At 39.0% G+C, this 24,228-nt stretch overlaps 1 protein-coding gene across 1 annotated transcript in view; it reads left to right on the forward strand.

Moving 5' to 3' along the window:
* The window catches only part of LAMC1 (laminin subunit gamma 1), a 157,382-nt gene extending 137,043 nt beyond the window's left edge, over window positions 1-20,339 (forward strand). Inside the window, exons 20-28 of the mRNA XM_081948795.1 lie at window positions 1,006-1,085; window positions 2,616-2,753; window positions 7,212-7,356; window positions 8,812-8,961; window positions 11,451-11,565; window positions 13,638-13,837; window positions 14,382-14,540; window positions 14,954-15,053; window positions 17,080-20,339. Coding sequence (XP_081804921.1) covers window positions 1,006-1,085; window positions 2,616-2,753; window positions 7,212-7,356; window positions 8,812-8,961; window positions 11,451-11,565; window positions 13,638-13,837; window positions 14,382-14,540; window positions 14,954-15,053; window positions 17,080-17,336 — 1,344 coding nt within the window. The 3' untranslated portion in view covers window positions 17,337-20,339. The remainder of the gene's footprint in view (window positions 1-1,005; window positions 1,086-2,615; window positions 2,754-7,211; window positions 7,357-8,811; window positions 8,962-11,450; window positions 11,566-13,637; window positions 13,838-14,381; window positions 14,541-14,953; window positions 15,054-17,079) is intronic.
* The last annotated feature ends 3,889 nt before the right edge of the window (window positions 20,340-24,228 follow it).

Below are 24,228 nucleotides of genomic sequence, written 5' to 3' on the forward strand. Positions count from 1 at the left end.
GCTTGACAAAACATGGGCCCCCTCATTTAGGTATCAGAGTCCCTCCGGGGAGAGGGGGCGGTCTAGAAATCTAATAAATTATTATTATTAGAGTGATGCTACCACATCATTTGGAAGCACCTGCTGGACTGGCTTTAATAGTCTTCTGTGGAAGATGCTTTGGTTAAACCAAAGCAGTTGAAGGACACCATCTCAGTACTTCATGTAGGAATCCTGAGAGGAAGACCCTAATTTCTCCTTTCTATATCCCCACTTCAGAGATTGGGATGGAGTCATCTCCATTAATGTTGTCCCCCGTCCCCCATTGCCCTTGGCTGAATATAAAGCATTCTCTCTGCAAAGATACCAAGATTGGTATTCATAAGGAAACCTTGAAATCATTTGTACTCTCATACAAATAAACATGGCTGTACTTCATGAAGATGTGCTTTTCTTCGCCTGCACATTTTTTAATCTATCAATACACCATGTGAAACTGTTTAAGAACAATTATGTTTTACTTTATTTTTAACAAATACATTGAATAGCCAGAAAAACGTTGCCTTCTCCTTGCCTTTCCGAATGTTTGTGTTTTTGAAACAGCTTCACGAATTTCCAGTGACCGATTCAATTTTTTTAAATAGTTGCTTTGGGAATGGGTTTATGTAGAAAAATAATATGCAATCCCATATTTCATCATTGATTTACAAACTGGTATCTAGTAGGGAAGGACGCAGAAAAAGTATAACTTGAGTTTCATCAGCTTTGTTGATTTTCTAATTTTTCCATTTTAAACTTGTGGTTATTAATCTAGGATTAATGTCCTACATGTGGTGGAAGGATGCAGGAAATGAGGCCACTGCAAATTTCAGCCTGCAGGGCCCAGAGAAAATAGAGGAACAACACTAGATTGCTACATTTAGCAACACCTCTGTTTCTCATCTCTAATACAAACAACTGTTATCTGCTTATAGTATTGTAAAATGCAAAAGATGGCTTTTGAAAGTATTGTGATTCCTCTTTCAGTCTATCACTCCGCCAGAATCAACCGGTGACCCCAATAACATGACTATCCTGGCAGAAGAAGCTCGCCAGTTGGCTGCACGGTGAGAGATGCCCCCTTTATCTTTTTTCCTCTGGATAATCTTAACCATGCCTCTACTTGGCAGATTGTTGAGGAATCCAATGCTACCATCTCCCTTCTTTGTTTAATCTTTTCTCCAAGTCCATCATTGCATTAAATGGTAACTTGTCTACATCATCTTCAGCTTAAGATCTCCTCTTCAATCCTGTGGAGGAAGTGTTCTCTGCTTCCATATTCTTTCTATCCCCAAATCTCATTGCTTTAAAAAAAACATTCCCTTCTCTTTTCTGCTCTGGAAAGAACAGATTGAAAGAAACCAGGGGTGAAATTCAGCAGGTTCTGACAGGTTCTGGAGAACCAGTAGCGGAAATTTTGAGTGGTTCGGAGAACTGGCAAATACCACCTCTGGTTGGCCCCAGCGTGGGGTGGGAATGGATATTTTGCTGTATCCTTCCCCTGCCAAGCCCACAAAGCCATGTCCACAGAACCGGTAGTAAAAAAAATTGAATTTCACCACTGAAAGAAACCCATAATGGGGCAGTTATACACCATTACTCTTTTTTGAATTGTGTTGCTCATTGTGTTGCTCTAAACCAAATGCTACATCTTATCTATTGTATAAGTACACATGCATGCATACATACATACATATATACTGCATTACTTGTAAACGGCATAAACTGTATGCAACTTTTCTCTTTAAAGTTTATATGTGACAAGTATTAGCTTGGAAAGAACGGGTTGTCCACTTGTTTTCATTTAAAATGAAGGAATCCCATGATTTCCCCACTCATGGAAAACATGGGCCGCACTTGTGTTTTACATTTTAAAATATTTCTAATTCTTAATAGATTCATTCTGATTTTAAATAGAAGGCATTTTTAAGAAGGGACTCTGAGAGATTGAAAAAGCCTACTTCTAGTTTACAGTGTATCTCTAGTGTGATTATGGTATTCTTGCGACTCAATTGCTCAAACTGACTACAGCATCTGCCAGGCCTTTTTCTCCATCTTCTGGTTTGAGGACACTGGCATGTTCTAGCGAACCGAGTTCCAATCTATTGTCATGGCATGCCCCTCCTTCTCCCCCCCCCTCCATCACTATGCATTACTCATTTCCTGTTTGAGCAATACTGTTGAACAATGGGGATGAAGTAATCTGCCACAAGATTTAGAACAGAATCTTTGTGGTAATCCTTTCCAGCAGATGGGAAGGCAGGCATCTGCAGAGTTAGGTCAAAGGTGGAAACCAGAGGCGATGGAAGCATGGACCTGGGATAGTCTGGAATAAAGACTGCACCACTGCTTGCTCTCCAGGACATGATGCTAGGCCAGAAATCAGCCCACTCTCAAAATTTCCATGATGGTGCATTTGCCACACAAACAGGTTCTTGTTCAACTTCGATTGAGTTAGTTATCAACAGAAGACAATTCAATGCCATGCAGTTGAAAAATGATGAATTGGAAACCATGCATGAGGATGAAGATGCTTGGAGAGTAAAATACAAATAGTAACATATTTAAAATCATGTTTTCCATTTTTTTTGTCCCAGGCATAAAGCAGAAGCAGATAATATTGAGAAAATAGCTAAGGAAGCAAACGATACGTCATCACAAGCATATAAGCTACTCTTGGACACACTAGCAGGAGAGAATGAAACAACTAATGACATCGGTGATCTAAATAGAAAGTAAGTCTAACAAGGAAATGCTTATGGTTGTTTTGTTTTAAATATCTGAATTGCTTTTCAGAGTTAAACCTGGTTTAAAGAATAGTGAAGAGGAGCTGTTTCTCTTTTTATTTCTTAATCCCTGTCTCAGTCTGAAGAATTCAAAGAGGGATATCTATGAACTGCAGGAGTATTGAAATGCACTTTAATTGTATTTTACAGGACAAGAACCTTATTTTTTCTCTCTATTATATGTTTGCTGTTGAGGTTCTCTTATTGAAATGAAACATAGCAAGATAACTATTTCTTGACCAAACATACTAAATAGAAACAGGCACACCCTTTTTATTCATCACTTAATTTTGAATTGTAATTGAAATACAGTAAAAAGCGTTTGTATGACCGAATATTTGGTCTGTAGATTTCCCAAGCTAGTGCTTAAAGAATCAGTCACCCTTTAAATATCTTTTTCAGTGTCCCACTTCAATGATGACCAACCAATTAATAAAATTATCAAATAAACATCAGGTGGCAAACAACAATAAAGAATAGAGGGAGAGAAAGTAGATTATTAATGGACAGGAAAAGCAAGAAGAAAAAGAATAGGCCAAAGTGGGGAGGATTTGGCTGGAGAAAAATTTTCTGAGATCCTTTGTTAGCTGCTCCATGCAAACATAGATCCCATATACTGACTACTACTTGGTTATACTAGTAACAAGACGGAAGATAGCAACTACAATAATAATAGCAATCCCCAGGGGGAACACCTGATCACAAGCATTGCTCTATATGACAGCAGTCTTGTGACTCTTAACATGGTTTCCCCTGTCTATGACCACAATGTTGCAGTCAAGAGCGGTCAGGATAAATGATAAGCAGGTGAATTTTTGTTAAATAAATAAATTGTTCAGATTTCCCACAAATTGTGACAAATCAGCATTACTCACAACCTATGATTTCCTTCTTAGGCGGCTTTCTACCTGCAGAAAGATGACCACTAGCAATGTATATCAAGCAAGAAATATGTTCGAGCTTGCTATAAAACAGCTGCACTGGATACATTCCATTAGACTGTTCAGAGTTGGCTGTCTTCTGACAGAGACAAAACTTTGAAGTATTTCCAGGATTCCAGTCACGGGAAACAATGAGACTCCTTGCTCTGAAACCAATATATGTAGAAATCCATATTTGAAACTATACCGAAGTGTTTTCCTTGAAAGAAAAATATTAATATTTACTAATATTAGCAGGCTCAAGAGCATATACAGAGCAAATCTTCCCCCAAATTCAACAAACTCTGAAACCAATATATGTAGAAATCCATATTTGAAACTATACCAAAGTTTTTTCCTTGAAAGAAAAATATTAATATCTACTAATATTAATATTAATATTTACTAATATTAGCAGGCTCAAAAGCAAATACAGAGCAAACCTTCCCCCAAATTCAACAAACCAAACCAAACCTTCTATTTGGAATGATCTACTGAACCCCATCTTCTTTTATCTGCTTTTTTTTTCCAGACAAGGCTGTCTGCCTACAAATAAATAAATAAATAACTATAAGATACACACACACCCCTTATGCAAGGAACACACATGAATTCTAGCTTCCGATAGGAAATACCTTTTTAAAAATGGCAGTAATGTACTTGGCAAGTTGACAAATCTATGTCTGTAAGCACTTTTCTTCTGTCTGGCCTTACCTACTGTTTTTCTCTCAATTTACCTGCCCCATATTATTCAATTCAGTTTAAACAAATAACAGCAGCGCCATTACTGATCCTGCTGCTGTACTGACTAGATCAGGAAAAACAAGGAATGAGGAGAAGAATCACCGCAGAACAATCAACCCACTTGAAAAGGTGCTGCTCAAACCATTGTGTATCTGAGATTAAAGCCAAGACTTAGAATACAAGTGTTTAGCTTTAGGCTTTAGAACCCCACCAATGACATCATCCCAAGATGTTTTTCTCAGCCCTAACAGCCTCTTGGTAAACACCTTGTAATAGCAGCGCTACATGCTGCTTATGAAACTCATCCCAAGACAGCACAGGATCTGAAAGGATCTCCTTGCAAGCTGTATGGAGAAAAATGAACAATTTAAAAAAAAATTGGACCAAGTAAACAAGATCCAGGGTGGATTCAAAGCATTTCTCATGGGTATTGAGTAGTTAAAAGCTGTGTATAGCTCTCAGTATTTTGAGATCAGAACTGCTGAAATTAAATTACGAAATTAAAGTGGCCACATTGTAATACCTCCAAATTCTCCTCCCCCTTTTTGGGGGGCCTGTTTTGGCTTGCTTTGGAAGTCTTAAGGGTAAGAATATGAATATCTTTCTAGGAAATGCATTGTTCTTATACGTTTCTAGGAAATACATTGCTCAAATACAGGTTTCTAGGAAATACATTGTTCTCATACTAATCTAGAAAATGTGGAATTGAAGTCCACACACCTGAAAGCTGCTAAGAAATATTAGTTTAGATGTATTTCCCACCAATGTAGCTCTGGGAAGCATAAACTTGAAGGCAAATGGTTTGTTATAGCTTTTGTAGAAAAGCTGGTAGCTGTCAGCTCCAATAAACCTGGGACTGCTGATTGAATTTGGAAGCTGGAGGATTAAGGACTAGATCAGGGGTGTCAAACTCGTGTCGTCAACATGTGACATATTACTACTTTTTTTCCCTTCGCTAAACTGGGGAGGGCGTGGCCAGCGTGTGACGCATCTGGGGAGGGTGTGGCCAGCGTGTGATCCATCCGGGTTGTGCGCCACGATTTTAACACCCCTGAACTAGATGATTCAAGCAAATTGATACTGACTTCCAGTTTTAACAATACAGAAAGCTACAAAGTGAAATTTGGCTCGATTGTTGGAAATTGTCCCACAGGTACTTAATTACCTATTATGTTTGAGCCCCACCTTTCTACTTCTCAGAACTCAGACCAAGATACATCATACTCTTTCCTCCTATTTCATTCAGAGCTCTCTGAGGTAGATAAGGCTAAGAAGGATTGGAAGTTTATTGTCAACCAATAAACTTCCAAAGCAGGTTTGAGTCTGTTCTTTCTTCATTTAAATCCGGCACATTAACACTTGTATTGCCTTGGGTTTTTTTATAGTACTGTTAGTCCTCAACTTACGACCAGTTGGGCCCATAATTTCCATTGTTAAGCAAGGCAGTTGTTAAGTGATTTGTGCTCCATTTTACAATATTTTTTTTGCCACATTTGTTAAGTCGATCGCTACAGAATGTTTAGTGAATCATATCATTGTTAAGGGAGTCCAGCTTTCCTCATTGACTTTGCTTGTCAGAAGCTGGCTCCAAAGCTTGTAAATGGTAATTACATGACCCTGGAGCAGCCTAACTATTGCCACATGTCCGAATAGAATAGAATAGAATAAATTTAATTTGTTAGCCGCTCCCTCTCCAAAAGGACTCGGGGTGGCGTACAATAAAACCCCATACATATATACATATACATACAATACATATACACATACATAAAAACACATACACGTACCCGGAGGAGGTAACACTCGTTAAAAGCATACAATAGTAATAATAGAATTAAAATTAACAGTTAAAATACCCTCAGTTAAAATTACAAATTTAAAAAGATTGTCAGGAGCAATGGGATAAAACTATGGTTGAGCCAGGCCAGCTAATTGGAAAAGGTGGGTCTTGAGCTTTACACGGAAGGAGCGGAGATCGGAGGTAATCCTGATGTCAAGGGGGAGGTCATTCCACAGGGCTGGGCCCATCACAGAGAAGGCTCTGCTCCTAGGTGTCGCCCCCCGACACTGTTTAGTGGACAGCACCTGGAGAAGTCCCTCTCTGTGTGAGCGGATTGGTCGCAGGGATGTATGGGGCAGGATGCGATCCCGCAGGTAACTAGGTCCTGTGCCATGGAGCGCTTGCCATGGATGTTGATCACGTAACCATGGGGTTGCTGTAATGGTTGTAAGTGTAAATAAATTGTCATTAGTCACTTTTTAGTGCCATTGTAACAGTCTCTAAACTAACGGTTGTAAGTGAAGGACTACATGTAAGGATATCACAGAATATGCTATATTTTTGCTCTCAAGGTTCAATGTTGTCTCATATCATCTCCAGAGGTCAAACTAGAACGAAGGAAAGCCTTTTTCTCTCTCTTCTAACGGATGATAGGAGGGCTTTAATGAAGACTTTCTTGCAGCAAAATATTTGTGCCCTGCCATTGAATGCCTCTTTCCATTTGAGTTACAGTTTCTCTTGGCAAAAGTTGAATACCAAGATCAAAGAAAAAAATAATATTCTTAAATCAAAGCTGAGGAGTCTTCAGACCCTGCTTTCGTGTGACACATGATCCTATCCATGTTGCAAATCTCAACATCCCCCAAAATAGCCAAGAATGATCATTGGCTACAAAGACTTTTCTCACTCCAGCCTTAGGCCATTAGCCACACAGAGCACTAATGGGATACTTTTGTTTCTTAGGTATAACCAAGCAAAGAATATTGCCCGAGACCTAGAAAAACAAGCAAATAAGGTCTCTGCAGAAGCAAAAGAAGCTGGAGAAAAAGCTCTACAGATCTACGCAAATCTCACCACTCTGCCATCCATAGACACTGCAGGGCTAGAGGTATTTTGAGATGGGCTCCTTGCTGAAGGCACTTAGACATTATGGTTATCAAATCTTGAAAACTCTACTGGAGTATCGTAGATGACAATACTTGCAGTTTAACTTCGGCTGAGGAATTATTTATGAAATGCTTTTTAAAACAAATCATGTAAAAGACAGAATAACCCCAAGTTTAGATCAAAGTATATACAATAGAATATTTTAAAGCTATCTAACATGGATACAGTTTGGCAAGTAGGTAAAGTTTTTCTCCAATGCATCTAGCCTCGTAATGATTATGCAGGCACATCCATGTCTTTTTCTTGAAAATGCAGATGTCATTTTCTTGAGTATATCAGCATTCTTGGATCTAGGAAATGGAAACGTTTTCAAACAAAATAAATGAGGACCAGAAGGATTTTTTTTCAGATTTAACTCTTAAACAAGGCATCTATCTATTAGGAACTCTGTGAAAAGAACAATTAGATAGCTCAGTTACTCTGTCTTAATGTACTAACCAGTAAAAGAGAGCTGTAGTATACATACCTAGTTTCCAAAACACTATAAGCCAACCCTTTTTTCTTAGCATTAAATCTGACTTAAAATTCACTGTGTGAATTTAGCTTCCATGGTCATGTGCTGAGGACTTGATACTAGAATATTTTTTTCACTTCCCAGTCTAGGATTTCCAGGATCTAAAGATCTTCTTTCCACTTACTAATCAGGTTCAACCATGACTTAGCTTTTTTTTTTGAGGTCTCTACTCCTAAGACTTCCTAGGACCAACTATATAGGACCTGCTATATTTTGGTTACTCATGCTTACACCAGCACCCAAGCTATATCTTGAGGCCTTATGAAAACATTGCAAAACCCTCCCTTTCATCTTAATACATTAGGGGGAGGATTTGAAGGAGGCGACCTGCATAGGGCACAGTGGCAAGTCCCCAGTCCATTTATTTTGTGCAACATTTCAAAAAAAATTGTGGAAAAAGGTTACGATTCTTTTTTTAAAAAATAAATTATTTATTTATTTATTTTTCTTTAAAAAACAAGACAACACATACAGAACAAAAGCAGGGAGAAAAAACAACTTTCCTCAATTTCATCAAGCATGCCGTTTGGTTACAAGTATTTGTGCATCAGTTTTTACAATTAAAAATAAAGTCACTGGTTATCCATTAAATATTTAGTTAAATATTTCATTGAGCATTATGTGTTCAGATGAAAAAGATTATGATTCTTGAAGATCCCTGAAGACAGCATCTTCAGCATTCCATTAATCAAAGATGTTGCTACAGAGAGCACAATGGGATTTGCATCAGGTCTGGAATCTCTTTTAAGGGGTGTGTTTGATCCAATTCATCAGCTGATAGTTTTCTATGAACAGTCTCTTGAATGTGTAGGATGATATATCAGTTTAGGTTTCTCAAATTCACTGAAGCTGTTTTTCTTCCTGCCTTTTTTCCAAATTCAGAATGAGGCAAAGAACATCAGGGAGGAAGCCCAGGAGTTAGAACTGCTCATTAAAGACAAACTAAAGAATTATGAAGATCTGAGAGAAGATATGAGAGAGAAAGAATTGGAAGTTCAGAATCTTTTGGAGAAAGGCAAGACAGAGCAGCAGGTCAGTTATAACTAGCATAAATCCTTGTCCCTGATATGGTGTGTGTGTGTGTGTGTGTGTGTGTGTGTGTGTGTGTGTGTGTGTGTGTAAATAAATGATCCACTCTCATAATTACCACACATATTGCAGAACTGGAATGGTTATTCATTATACTCTTTCAGTGGTGGGTTTCAAATTTTTTTACAACCTATTCTGTAGATATTTTGTGGGAGTGGCTTGGCAGTCATGTGACTGGGTGGGAGTGGCCAACTTGATGTCACTCATCAGGAGATGTCATGGATTGGGTAAAATGTGGTGAAGCTCACTTAACAACGCTCTTGCTTAGCAACCAAAATTTTGGGCTCAATTGTAGTCGTAAGTCAAGGACTATCTCTACCTTCCTCTGCATGGCAGCCTTGTCCTAGTAAACTATTTCTCCTTTCTGGCAATTTTCCTCTCTGTTAGAGGCACCAAAATAATCCAAAGAATGTAAGGTTTCCTGCTGCAGCAGGGGGTTGGACTAGATGACCTCCTAGTAGCCTTCTAGCCCTAAATTGCTGTGCTGTTTTTCTTTCTTTCTGCTAACAAAGAAACCTGCCTGAGGCTCATTCTACATGCCTGCCAGATAGAGATAATGAGATAATGACCCTAGAGAAAGTTTGGCTCCATTCACAAGCAGGGAATCATCCAAACCCTTTTAGAAACACAATGCTCATATTGCACAAAACCCAAAACTTCAAAGACATAAAACCATATAACATATAACCATATAACCAATTTGTTCTTTCCTGCACCTTTTCAATTTAAAGTTATTAAGACTTGTGGACTTCAACTCCCAGAATTCCATAGCCAGGCATGCTCAGTTCCGATTTAAAGCGACAGCATTTGTTTTTCTCCTTTGCGAAAGAAGTTTCCTTCTTCCTTTTTTTTCTCCCTTCCCCTCCTTCCTCCCTCCCTCCCCCCCCTCAAACACACACACACACACAGAAGTTGGATTGGATTATCTCTCTAACCCCCTTCCCTCTCTCCCTCTCTCTCAAACACACACACACACACACACACACACACAGCTTCACTGATTACAAGTTGGATTGGATATCTTTTCCAATGGCTTGAAAGCAGCTCCTCTGCCATCCCCCCTCCCGCTGCCTTCCCCAAACACGTCCCCCATTGCAAATGCAGCCTGCTGTCTGGGTGGGAAATGCCTGGAATGCAATAAAGCCCACCCATTCACCTCCTGCTGGTAGGCTGGGGTGAGAGGAGAGGCAGAGAAGCCGGAGGGGAGCCATACGAGCCTTTTAAAAGAAAGGGGCTGGGGGAAAGTGTGTGTGCTACAGCATGGCTCTTTGCCTGGCTTCCTGCCTCCTCCTGTGGTCTCCTCAGTGCTCACATGTGCTCTCTCTCCCCAAGTGTAGTTTGATTGCCTTTTCAAACTTGTAATCAGTGAAGCTGGGCTGGATTTTTACATAGCTTTATTCGTATAAGTGTGTGTGGGAGAAATGGATGGGGGCCTGGGGAGGAAGTCACTACACTTGGGGAGGGAGAGCATGAGCGAGCACTGAGAAGACCACAGGAGGAGGCAGGAAGCCAGGCAAAGAGCCATGTTGTAGTACACACACTTTCCCTGGATCAGCTGTATAAAAATCCAGCCCAGCTTCACTGATTACAGGTTTGAAAAGGCAATCAAACTACACTTGGGGAGAGAGAGCACAAGCGAGCCAGGGTCCTTCCCTCCAGCCTTTGACCAAAGCCCTGTACAGTACCAGGAGGATGAAGGTTGAATTCCTCCCCCTCCCTCTGACCCACACGTACCTTTTCCAGCTGCTTCAGAGAGGCTTCAACGCTGCTCTTGCCTTGGGTCCTCTGAAGAAGCCCATCCGCCCTTCCTCCACAGCTGGAACGGGTTCTAACTGGCACAGTGGATTTGTGGAAACTCTTCTACCGAACTGGTTAGAACCAGCAGGAACCCACCCCTGTACTCTTTGATTATTTTCTTGAAGATACAGAGTCTGTCAACATAAAGTTTGCATTGTGTGGTACATTAGCACTTGTTTTTAAACACAGTTTTATTTCCATTTTATAACTACTAGAATGATACCACGTGATTCTGCATTTTTTCATATGATAATGATTGTCTAGAGCTCTGGGTAGTTTAGAGACTTTATCCTTTATTGCATCTAGTTATACTTTCTTGAAAAATCCCTCCCTTTTTATCCAAGTCTTAGTCTTTTTTTAAAATAAAGGATAATAAAATTTTACCTTTTAGACTTACCTCTGCAGGTGAAAATTAAGTTGAGGAAGAAAGTGCGATATCAGTAAATTACATTTGCAAGTCTTTATCCCTGCCCCATTTTGATAGTATGGGATGCATATAGTATAGAAATAAATCTAGAAAATGACCTTGCATTTTTGAACAGACTGCTTTTCTCGTGCTTGCACCATTTGAGCATTAGAATTTGACCAGATACACCAGAAGGGAGCATATGATAACTTATTTTGTATTTGCTTAGACTGCTGATCAGCTTTTGGCTCGAGCAGATGCTGCCAAAGCTTTGGCTGAAGAAGCTGCCAAGAAAGGAAGCAACACACTCCGGGAGGCCAATGAGATCCTGAACAATTTGAAAGGTAGGCAGCCTAGACTTCTCTTTGCACAGAAATCAAGGTGTTTTCTTGCTAAGTCTATTATTCTGGTTCTTACCATCTCTACCTCTATGATAGAATGTGTTCTGTTGAAAAGGCAGTTTTGTTTGACTTTGTGGGAAAGGCAGAATTCAATTTTATGGGAATGGACAATTTAATGGGAAGTAAGGCTAGGAACTAGTAATTGAAATCAGCAGTCAGAAAAGGGCAGAGGTTCCTAAATCCTTTAAGACTTTTTACTTGGAGTATATTGCAAGCTTTGTGATACTCATGCCATAGTCAGTGCAACCAATTATAAAACATGGACTTTAAAAAAAAAAAAACAATAGACTAAAAGGAAAATAATTTCTCTCCAAGCCAAGCCAAATGTCAGGAAGATGTAGGATCTAATCTCCAGATCCTAAGACTGTGTTTTTAATTTAAAAAAAAGTCATTATTTGTTTGCTATAAAACCTATTTTATAAAAGGATCAGTGAGACGCAGAAACAAGGACTTGACCAAGGACTTGAACACAAGGCAGAAGTGGGTTCTGAGTCCCAATGCCAAACCATATTTATCTCCGCAAAAAAAAAAATGGATAATGAGATGTACATATCAGAAACAAAAATCTATAATAGAGTTTTAATAGAAACGCAAAATAGCAAACTGAACAATAACAGGCAAGAAAAAACTGGGCAAGACACAAAAGTACCATATTTTTCAGACTATAAGACACACCGGAGTATAAGATGCACCATGATTTTGAAGAGGTAAATTTTTTTAAAAGGTTTTTGCACTCTGCAGGCCTCCCAAACCCTTTGCACACCTCGGTTTTTGCAACAACACAAAAAAAAGATCAAAAAGGGACAAAAATGAGCAAATACTGACCATTTCTTCCTCAATTTTGGCCCCTCCCAGCCCCCAGGAGCACTTTGCAAGCCTCCCAAACCCTCTGCACATCCATTTTTGCAAAGCGGACGGGGTTTGGATAGGCCAAAAATGTTGTATTCAGTGTATAAGACGCACCCAGATTTTCACCCTCTTTGGGGGGGGGGGGAAGGTGCGTCTTATACTCTGAAAAATACGATGCCTTAGAATGTCTCAAAATAAAAACTATTTTTTTTCTAAAAATGCCTGGGCAGCTCACGTGCAACCTATACTTATTCTTGGAAATAAAGGTAAATGCTTGCAACATTGAAAAACTCATTTCCTTGCTTCACGTGTTTCCAGATTATTATTTTTTTAAAGGAAGAATAAGCAACCATGTGGACCCCCGTTGTTTTCCAGGAATTGCAGCTCAGTGTTGGAGTATGTATTTTGTATGGAGATGTTCCCAGGCTCAACTCTCAGCATCTCCAAATAGTAATAAGAAAGACATCTTCTATTTCAAACTGTGAATAGTCACGGTCAATAAGAATAAGGCAGCCTTCCATGCCTTCATTCTTCCAAAATTTCGGGTCACAGTTCTCATCATCTCAGATCATTGGTTGGGCTGATGGGAACTCTGTTCTAAATCATCTGTAGGGCAAGGCAAATGCAGACAATGTGAAGTTGGATGTTACAATCATCCGATGCAAGTTTCCACCATGCATTTCAGACACAAGCCAACTAATTCCTTCAGAATTATAGCTATATATAAATTATTATTTAGGAACAAGTGTAAAACAAAGCAGTTTGTAAAACTTAAGTACAATGTTCATCTCACATTGGAGGGGGGGGGGTTCCTATAGAATATACTGTAGGGAAAATCATGATGGCCAAATGACCATAGAAATTTCTTCGGACAACATTGGCTCCCTCGATTAAGAAACAGGGATAAGTACCATCCCCTAGAGTTGGAAACAACTTGAAAGGGGAAACCTTTACCTTTATTTCAGTATTGAAATAAAGTGTTGAATAGTAACAAATAGGGATGATTATAACATCCTGAGACTAATCATAAATAATACTATGATTTTCATCTTTGCTTTTGCAAACTGCCAGTGGGGTTAATCTGACTGCCATTGGGCTGAAAAGTTGTCTGAACAGATTTTTGTATGGTCTACTGTAGCTGCACTTCTCTTTTCCCTTGGTTTCAGACTTTGATAAGCGTGTGAATGATAACAAGACTGCTGCTGAGGAAGCTCTCAGGAAAATTCCTGCCATTACCCAGACCATTATGGATGCAAACAGTAAGACCCGCCAAGCAGAACTGACACTAGGCAATGCTGCTGCAGATGCCAGAGAAGCAAAAAACAAAGCTGATGATGCTGAGAGAATTGCTACGTCTGTAAATAATGTAAGTCGAGGGAAAATATATATATTAGTAGGAGATTTCTGAGTCATTCAAAAAAGAGTGTCTTCCTCAATCCTGGGCAAAATTGTGTTGTCTATGAACCCAGTCCTCTACAGTTCTCTTGGAGAATGCAAAGCCTATTAGCAAGACTGTTGCCTAGCTCTTCTAGGAGATGGGAAGGGAACAACATATGTAGCCCAGCCATTTCAACTGAGCAATTAAGAAAATTTCAGTAGCCTGTAGGTCAAGTCACCACGTGTAAGGCAAAGATTACTGCAAGATGCTCTGACCCGATACTTTCAAGATTCACAAATGAGTCAAGAGGATTGTTGTGATGAAATGTCACAGTTGCTGGCAATTTTGGATTGCCTGAACTAAAGAGCTTGAGATCTTTCATAAATGTTCTTGTGGCATTAATAAGACTGTTAAATTAAGGAACCCATTAAATGCAAATGCACATGGATCTCTGTTGAAATAAGGGTGCCTAATTTTCTAATATTGGAATGTGTTCCAATATCTTCAATAATTTGATTTCTGCCAATTATAGAGTGCTAGTGCCACAAAGGAGATTGCAGACAACACCTTTAAGACGGTTACCGACTTGGACAAAGAAGTTGATGACATGCTAAAACAATTGACAGAAGCAGAGAAAGAGTTAAACAAGAAGCAACAAAGTGCTGATCAAGATATGATGATGGCAGGAATGGTAAGTAATTATGATTGCTTAAAAAAAACCATTTGGTTGTTTAAGATTCTCACCCATTATAGAGAACACAGTGTGCTATTCCCAATCTTTTTAACTAGGTAAAAGTACATACTGTATGTTTCTTGTCATAAGTTTGCAAAACTCTTCTTACCACTGAAATCACTTAATATTCCTCCTTTGACTACCTTGTTCCTGATGACATTTGCCATCCTATGGAAATGACATGACATCAAGTATCAATGAAAGAAAATTGATATTGGTGTGATCATTATTCAGTGATTTTAACAGGGCATTTGTAGAAGTGGGCATCCCAATTCATTCTCTTAAGTTTGGTAGTAGGACATGGCATCATTCCACATGTGTTCACCCATGAGTCACTGTATAAAATGCATACTTTACATTTAATGTTACAGGCTACACAAGCAGCTCAGGAAGCAGAAGATAATGCAAAGAAGGCAAAGAGCTCTGTGAACAATTTGCTGAATATGATCAACGAACTTCTTGAAAAATTAGGTATATTTATATATATATATATATATTTCCTTTCAGCTGATGATTTGCTAGAAAACCCTGCCCTAAATGAGTCAGGTTATTGCCTTTGGCTATTCTTCAAGGTTTTTTGATCTGCAACTAATTAATCTTAGCTAGAAAGGCTATGTGGCAAACAGTGTTTGAAATTATAGTCTAAATATTTGGAGGATATATTGTTTGTGAAAGATGGAGGATAGGTATTTCTCAACAGAGGATTACCTCTGCTCTTTCAGCAGTAACATTGGTATGTATGGCTATGTTAATCTTGGAAGTTGATCTAAACATCTCGTGAACCTATTTGAAATACTAACATACACAGATCTAGAATGGGTTGTAGTGATTTAAATGAAGATACATAAATAGACAACTCCAGAACTATCAAGTAGACAGTATGTCATTTGCAATCTAAATTTCTGATTAATTAAAATATAAGCAACAGTCTTCATGTATTCTATTATCATATTTGGAAAGGAGGCTATATAGGCTAATGAAAAAAATAAAAAAATGATGTGAGTAGTAGACCTATAGTTATGTCCATAAAATTGACACTATACTTGATGCTGGCATATTAATTTCTTAGATGAAATACAGAAGCACTTTTGATGGCCATTGCTGAATTATTCATGTATTGGGCTTTTTAAATATTTGTGCTTATTTTTTGTCTTTCTACATTGGCATGTAAATCAAACATTATCTGTGGAGGTCCTCTTCCTCCTATGTTGATAGTCCAGCCCTCACACCTCTTTTCCCCTGCTTTCAATCTCATTGTTTAGCAGAGATTTCCCTGGCCAGAATCCAGAAAATACAAAACTTTTTTTATGAGCCGGGGAGAACTTTCATTTGCTTTTGCTTACATAGCAACTCTTCACAGAACAATCTAGCAATCTAGTTTTGTGAAACTCTGGACCATATATTTCATTTCTTATATATTTTGATCTGATTTTCTAGAGAGAGAAAAATAAGTTTTATTTGAGTATCACAAGCTTTCAAGAATTCTTTAAATTTTTAAAATCCTAAACAGAACTGACTATTTCTCCAAAATTTCAAACATCCTACAATAGAATCTAAAAGGTCAGAGCAATAAAATGTAGGGTTGGATAGAGAAATTCCTCCCAAGTATCTCAAGATAATACAGAGAAGGTAATACAATAGTATAGTTTGCTGCATAGCTTCCGGTATTCTGCAAATGTCTGTGATCTTAGGTGTTTCAGCTTGGACTGATGGCTGTTCTGCAAAATTAAAGTATAATATGAGAGAGAAACTTGAGGGAGTGGCACAGGGGCCTAGAGGTGAAGCTGTCTCCTCACAATCAGGAGGCTGTGAGTTCAATCCTAAGTAGCAACAGATATTTCTCTCTCTGGGCACAGTGAGCTATTATCTGCTGCGAACTCCGCATAGGCGTCAGGAAGGGCATACAGCCAGTAAATGCTTAGCTCCATTCAGTCAACCCAACTCCACCCCAATGCAAGGGATTATAGGATCGTTAAAAGAAAAAAACGAGAGAGAAACCTTAATGGTGAAATGTTGGTAGTGAGCATAGGTTCATGTAAGAAGAAAAATATACATACACATGTAGCTAGAAAAAGAGATGCTAAAGCACAAATTAAATAAGCATCAGTTGGTAATATAAAATATTCACAATATCTACAACATTTGAATTTCTGAGGAGGAATTAAAAAAAAAAGCTTCGAATTGAGTGATTTTGTGGTCCAGTACAAATATCACTATATTTTGATTCACAGATTTCCCCCCCCCCCCCCCCCCAGCTGAGAATTCACAATTGGAATGCAAAGTTAAAGAAAATGTTCCCTTCTAATGTAGCTTAGCAAGCTAGGGTGATCTTAATTGTTTCTTCTAAAAAACACAACAACAACAACAATGGCAAAAGGCCGTTCAATGTTATACAGTCATTAGAGATTCAGTCTTTTTCTCCAATCTGGTAATCAGAAATAACTTTTTGTAGTAGATTGAGGGGACTTCCTAACTTTTTACTTTTCTATCTCTGTAGCACGAGTGGAACCTGTGGACCAGAGTCAGCTTAGCTCCATTGAAGATACTTTAAATGCTGCAAAAAATCAGATGAAGGATAGTGATCTAGACCGGAAAGTATCTGAACTTGAGAGAGCAGCTGAAAAGCAAGCTAGTGCCATCAATGAATACAACAGGGACATCAACACCATTTTGAAAGACATTAACAATCTAGAGGACATCAAGAAGACCTTGCCAAGTGGCTGTTTCAATACCCCATCCATTGAAAAACCCTAAGGGTGTGCCAAGGGCAGGGGGGGCATTCCCTCAATGACTGGTGAAACAGTTTTGGCTGTGGAGTGCCTTAATTCCTAGATGATGTTCTTCAGGACCTTGACCTCATCTCCCACACAGTTCGGTTGTTCATTCTTTCCTAGTTCGGGGGTTGGGAGGGGAAATGCAAGTTTATATGAACTAAAAGCAATTTAATTACCAGCCTTGGGGCATCAGAAAGTTATCAAGACATACACTCTATACGCTACTTTGCTCAAACACTCTACATTCTTTTTCTCAGAAATTTTAATTTACAGCATGATGGACTTTGTACCGAGAACTGAAGTAAGGGAGGGCACAAACACAGGCTCTTTTTTTTCATTCCCTTTTCCATTCCTGTATCTCCTGCCCTCCTGCAAATTGTTGTTGATCTATGAAGGAAATAGTTTGGCTACCAAAGTATTAAATAGCAATGGTCAGGATAACCACCCATTCCGAGAAATGCAGGTGGATTTCAGAATCTGCATTCTCCCCAAAGAAGGAGAAAGGGCTTATTCTTAAACTAGTAGCCACTCGACGTTTTGGTAGCCAGCTGCCAGCTTTTAACCTTTCTAGTGTGCAATATGTATATGTATATCTTGTTTCTGAGACAGTTCTCAGAAATGCTTTTAAAGAGTCGTGAGGAAGGAGTGGTATATTAGTTTTCCATGGTGCTAAAGCTTGGCCTGTAAAGCAAGCATGCATTTGGGCCTGTAAGGATAAAGTCAGGTGCTTCAGTTTTAATTGGAAAAAAAACTGCTTCTGGCCAGAATTGTTCCTGTCCCTGGATTAAGATGGACAGATTTTTTTTCTCTCTCTCTCTTAAAAATGAAAAAAAGAGATTTTAACATTTCTATTTGCGTTTGGGGGAGGGGGAAGCAATTTATTCAGAAAGAACGTTATCTGCCATGTTTCCCTCCAAAATATGAAGCTGTTATAACTTTATCTGGTCAAAACAAGCCCAAAGGATTTTGGCAGTTCTCTTTATATCAAATGAGAGATGGTTTTGCCATGAAGAGTATGTCTTTTGCCTGAAAGTACTGAATCCCAATAAAGTTTAGGCTCCCTCTTTTTCCCCCCGGCAAAACAAGAAAAAATGGTCAGGCCTCATTCTAGGGACAAATGTTTAGAAGTTGCAGTATTGACCAGCTGAGTTGCTTGCAACTCAGTGTGAATGTCTGTCCTGTTTAGAAGTTTTGCCCCTTTTCACTTTGGGAAAGCTTTGTAGGTGGAAGGTGGTTTTCTCCATAATCTCTCATACATCATCTTAAACTAGAAGAAATTGTGTCAGCCCTCCGTTGTTTCCTCATTAGTGTGGTCTGATGCTTCCACCCACCCCATCCCATCCCCACCTTTTCAGAACTGTGTGTACCAAGCCTTCAACACTATGCAACTGTGTACGTTTGCGTAGAGGGGAAGAAATTTTATTATCTGACACACACTGGTGCTATTAATTATTTCAAAGTTATATTTTTGTGTGAATGTGGGGGTTTTGTGTCTTTGTTTCAGATCATGGCTATTTGTGTGAGGACATGTGTTTCTCTCTCCTCTTCCCCTGTGTAAATATAATTGGTCTTGTTTCTAGAGGGGAATAGTTCCCTTCACTTCTTCATAATTAACACCCTACTTACACCCTTCCTCTTGTTGTGCCTTGCAGGGGGTGGTGGCAGTGATTAAGCATTTCCTGTCCAGACCTGCCCCATTGCATTCCCATATTGGCCTTTAATATGTTCTGTGATACTAACTTCAGATATATATATATATTTGCCTTTTATATTACCTGGAGGGCCAACTTCTTGCCCATGTCTTCTAAAACCAGCACTGATGCCCAAAGGATTTGGGGCCCTACCAATCATGAAGTGCTAACATATTTTTGGGCCCTTTTAAGTGATACTTTGTCCGCTGAGATTCTACATAGTGCAAAATAGGAAGCAGATCTGGATTTGTCTCCCCTTTTTATAGTGGGAGCAAAATATCACTTGAATTCCAAAGCTTCTCTGGATTGTCTTGTTGGTTTCTATTAACTATTTGAATTGATTCAGATGTTATGGCTATGAGCTTCTTGCTAGGCTTCTGTAGAAAATATAATATTGCTCTTCTTTTCACAGATAAATCTCCCCCAATGAAGACAATCATGTCAGGGAACAGGTTGAATTCTAGATCCCTTCCTCCCAGGCACACCATAGTTCTACATAGAAGGAAATAAAGAATGGTTTATAAGCACATGACCTCTTCGTATATTTCTCAAACTGGTATCAGGTATACGTAGTCACACCATTATATTGAGGATGAGATTATTGCTGTAGGCCCACTAGCAAATCTTGAGCTCAGTTTTCAACATGTACCTTTGTGTAGAAAAATCAAAGTTCAGCTTGGGCTTTAGTTTATGTTTTCCTAGTGTCTTCAATTCTAACAGTTCATCCAAACTCTACTTGTATCCTCCTTGCATTCATACATGAAGCAGTTAAGTGACACCAGCGGTTTCCATTTGACCAAGCCATTCATATGGCTGCATTCTAACAGTATCACCTGCCAAAAAGAGAAATATATATATATTTTCCTGAAAAAACAAACTGGGTTTAAGTAACAGATTTTGTTTTATTTTTTAAATAAATGAGACTTTATATGGAATCTCTTAATTACAAATACTGTGTTAATAATAGCCATTATCACATTTGTATAGGTCCAAGTTATTACTTCGCATAACAAAATAAGGCAACAGCTACTCACAGAAACATACAAATAGGTGCCACAGGAAACACCACCTGAAGAATTCCCCTCATTTAAAACACACACACACACACACACACACATATCTGTGAGCACCTCTTGTATGTGCCTTCACTCCCCCCCTTTTTTTGCTTTCAACCTCTGGTCTTGCTGCTTTAGGAGCAGTGAACAAAAACAACAAAAATGCAACACTTGGCAGTTTTTGTATAAAACAGTATTTCTTATTTATAATAAAGTCTGAATATTTGTAACCCCTCATATTCTGGATTCTTGAGTGTTCATTTGGAACGCCAATTTTTACACATGTGTTGGTGGTTGATCGCTGTTGACAGAACAGATTCTGTATAGGAGGTGAATAGAGCTCTCCTAGCGGTTTCTTCTTAAGTCCTTGGTTGTTTTTGCTCTTGGTAATCAGATTCCTGGTGAAGATCAGCTAGGGATTTGACTATATCCCACTTGCTGTGGTTTGCCCTGATATTCCATCCAGAGGTGGTATTCAGCAGGTTCTGACCAGTACTGGAGAATTGATAGCGGAAATTTTGAGTAGTTTGGAGAACTGGTAAATATCACCTCTGACTTGCCCCACCCCCATCAATTTTCTGCCTCCCAAATGGATTTTGCAGTAACCTTCCCCTGGAGTGGGGAGGGAATGGGGATTTTGCAGTATCCTTCCCCTGCCACGCCCACGAAGTCACGCCCACAGAACTAGTAGTAAAATTTTTTGAATCCCACCACTGATTCCATCCCAACTCCTGACCCAAACTGACCTCTCCATCTATGAGGGATATGTTTTCCCTTCACGGCCTGCTTTTTTCCTTCCTTCCAGTATGGAAAATTTAATTCAATAACACCTCCAGGAAGAGGTAGAGCAGATTATGTTGGCTTTGTGGGAAGTTTTCACAAGGGCTTCCTATGCCTACATGTTTTGGTCTGTCTTTTTCAAAATGAAGCTGAGTGTAGTTATTTGCCCAGATACTTTCTGTCAGGTTTGATGTCAGCCTTTTACTTGAGTCAAGACATACTACTTTCTCCCAACTTCTGTCTATCAGGTTTTCATATCTGGGATGTCTGTCGTGCTCTCACTTTTCTATTCAAACTGTTCAGCTCTATATTTCTGGGACTAGTGTTTATTCCTGGCCATCAAGACCCATTGATGGAATGTTGTTTCCCCTGTATTGCTCCAAGTGGATTGTGACCACCAGTGGTGGGATACTTCCAGTTTAACAACCGCTTCAGTGAGCTTGCACTTTGCATGCATGCAGCACTTGAAAATGGAGCAATTAGAAGCTCAGCTGCTTACTTTCCAAGTCAGCAATGATAAATAAAACAGCTGTGCCACGCAATTGAGATGAGCTAGAAAGCAGGAAATAAAGTCAGGATAGAGCAGGGGTGGATGAGCGGGGTCAGCTGATAGTTAGAGCTACTGGTTCACCCGAACCGGTCCAAACTGGCTGAATACTACCTCTGGTGCCCATCATTCAACTGTGATATGAGCTTGCTAAAGAGCCTTGTCCTCTTTGTTCTGCACTCTCTTCACACAAGAGAGATGGCAACATCATGAGCTCGCTCTTCCAAGTATTTTTCTACTACTATTAATTCTGAAGCTCCAGCTGGCCTGTCCTCTTCTGTCACTTTATATTGAACCAACTTTCTCAGGTAAGAAACAAGTGATTTATTCATTAATCACAATATATAATGGTTATTATAACTGCAGTTCTTTGGTCATTTGTGAATTCATAACCCACCCGCCTATTTTGCTGGGTCTTGTGACCTCACTGATCCTTTCGATCCACTGTGTTAATTTTAGGAACTGAAAGGGTTTGGAATGAATCATTCCTAGCAACATCATATACAGGGGAGTCAGGTACACGCCAAATAATTTTATAAGCTTTAGGAAGCTCTGTTTGGGACTCAGTGCAACTAATAACCTTTATCTGTGAATTCATAGTTGATGACTCAAATGACTGATTATTAGGCAACTAATTAAAGAAACTGTCAGCAACTAAAGAGTTCACAGAATTGACAGAAATCTCTGGGAATTGCTAGAATGTAGTTAAAGGAATTCCCCTGGTGGAATTTGGTTTCCACTGATGGAAAATGCTGCAAAGTTCAGTGTTTCACATTTAATACGCTTTCAATGACCAGAAGGCAATGGAAGCATACTGATGTTGGAAGGCAATGGAGGCTTCCTTGTTGTGTCTTTCTTTCATCTGTGGACTAAACTAGGCAATTACTTTTTAAAAAAATAACCACAAGAATAATCTTCTAAACTAGTTAGAGAAATTTTTAATGCTTCCTATTTCCAAATGGCAAAAGATAATAATTTTGATTTTGACCATCTGTGTTTCAGACATCTTGCAGACTTAGGCAATCAAATTGGTCACTTTAACAGCATGTGATGCATCCAGCCTATGGGCCAGGAGTTTGGCACCCCTGTTCTAGAGGTTAAAGCACCAGGCTAGAAACCAGGAGATTGTGAATTCTAAATCCTGCCTTAGACATAATAAATGGTGGACTGACTTTGGGCCAGTCATTCTCTCAGCCCAGAACATCAGGCTCAGGTGACAAGTCAGTCAGTCAATTTCTATCACAACCAATGGATCAACACTTGGTTGATCTGAAAAAAGTGCACCCTGTATTTGCAGGAAAAGCATTAGAAAGAAAAAGAATTATACAGACAGTTTACACAAGGACTTTTGACCCTCACTGGGGAGAGTGCTTCTCTAGAGAGGAAGTAGACAGGGCAAGACCAAATGAGACTTTACTTTCCTGCCTTGTTTGACAACTCAGCCTTAGTCTCGCCAAGGATGTTTCATATTGCTTGATCACTGGAATTGAGCAGCAGGGTGTGTCTTCTCTTTTATCTGCCACAGCCCTGCAGCAATAGAATTTGACTTCAACCTAAGCTTAAGAAAGGAATCCCTGAGGCTAATTTATATGAGTGGAGAAGTAGTCATTGATGCCTAGATAATGTCACTGTGAAATGTATTTTAGCAATGCTTGCAAATAGTTCCAATTTGCCATAGTGAGAATAATTCAATGTTTAACATTGTTGGAGACATCCACCTATGTTAATAATCTTAAACACAAGCAGCAATATTTTCATTTGGTTAAACATTTTTGGTGGGGGGAGGGAGTATGTGCAGCCTGCCTCAGTTCAAGTTTGGGATGGCCTGACTAAGGGTGGTCTTAGCGGTCATTACAATATTGAGTTTTGAGACAGAGCCAGGGGTTCACATCTTTTATCATCTAGAGACAAAAACATAGTTGTAAATCACATTTACGCACCATTCAAAGGAGACAATTAAAAAGCTAAGAAGAAAACCAGAAGCACTCCCTCCCCAGTAGGCAACACCCAGATAAGCAGGAATTAACACCAGACAAATAAACAAGAAACAATAACCTAATCAAAATACTATCAGGAACACCACACCTCCACCCACATTAATGAGGCAAGTTACTGTATATAAACAGGAAGCAAACCCATCACTCACTAGCCCTGATGATATTACCTAGTTGACTAATGAAAATCTGTAAGCAAACAATGGAGTTCAGAGAGCACCAAGGACTCAAGAGTTCAATTCTGAACTAAAATATTCTTTTTTATTGGGTTCACAACTTTGCCCAACCTTTTGTTTATAACCACTTGTCAGCCAGAATTGGCTGTGAAAATCACAGTATCTGAATTCATCTCACTACTATTAAAAGAAGTGGGCTATATGGATAACTGTTTTAAAGTTTCATCTAGCCATATCACTGAGGTACAACGTATATATAATACCTAGTCTGCCACTTGGATAAGCAACTAGTCTTAGATAATCTTTACCCAGGGAAATAGAACTTCATGTAGAGAATCCTATAAAATGAAAGAGCTATAGATCAAATAAGAAAAAAGCAGAATTTCAGAATGTTTTCTCTGCACTTAAAGACATTATCTTTCTCAATCAGCCTGCAGACTTTGAAAAACAAACTTTTGCTAACCACATCCCCCCCCCCCCTTATCACTCCTAACTAAAGGATGGCCAAGAAATAAGCTGTAAACTAAATTAAAGAAATTGTGAATGTGTAGTAAATATGTAGATAAATTCTGAATGCTGAAGCTAAAGCCAATTAGCAGAAAATACTACAAGTTCTAACTAACTGACCA

The sequence above is a fragment of the Natrix helvetica genome (assembly GCF_964273705.1).
Source record: "Natrix helvetica genome assembly, chromosome: 3".
In the NCBI taxonomy this organism is placed as follows: Eukaryota; Metazoa; Chordata; class Lepidosauria; order Squamata; family Natricidae; genus Natrix; species Natrix helvetica.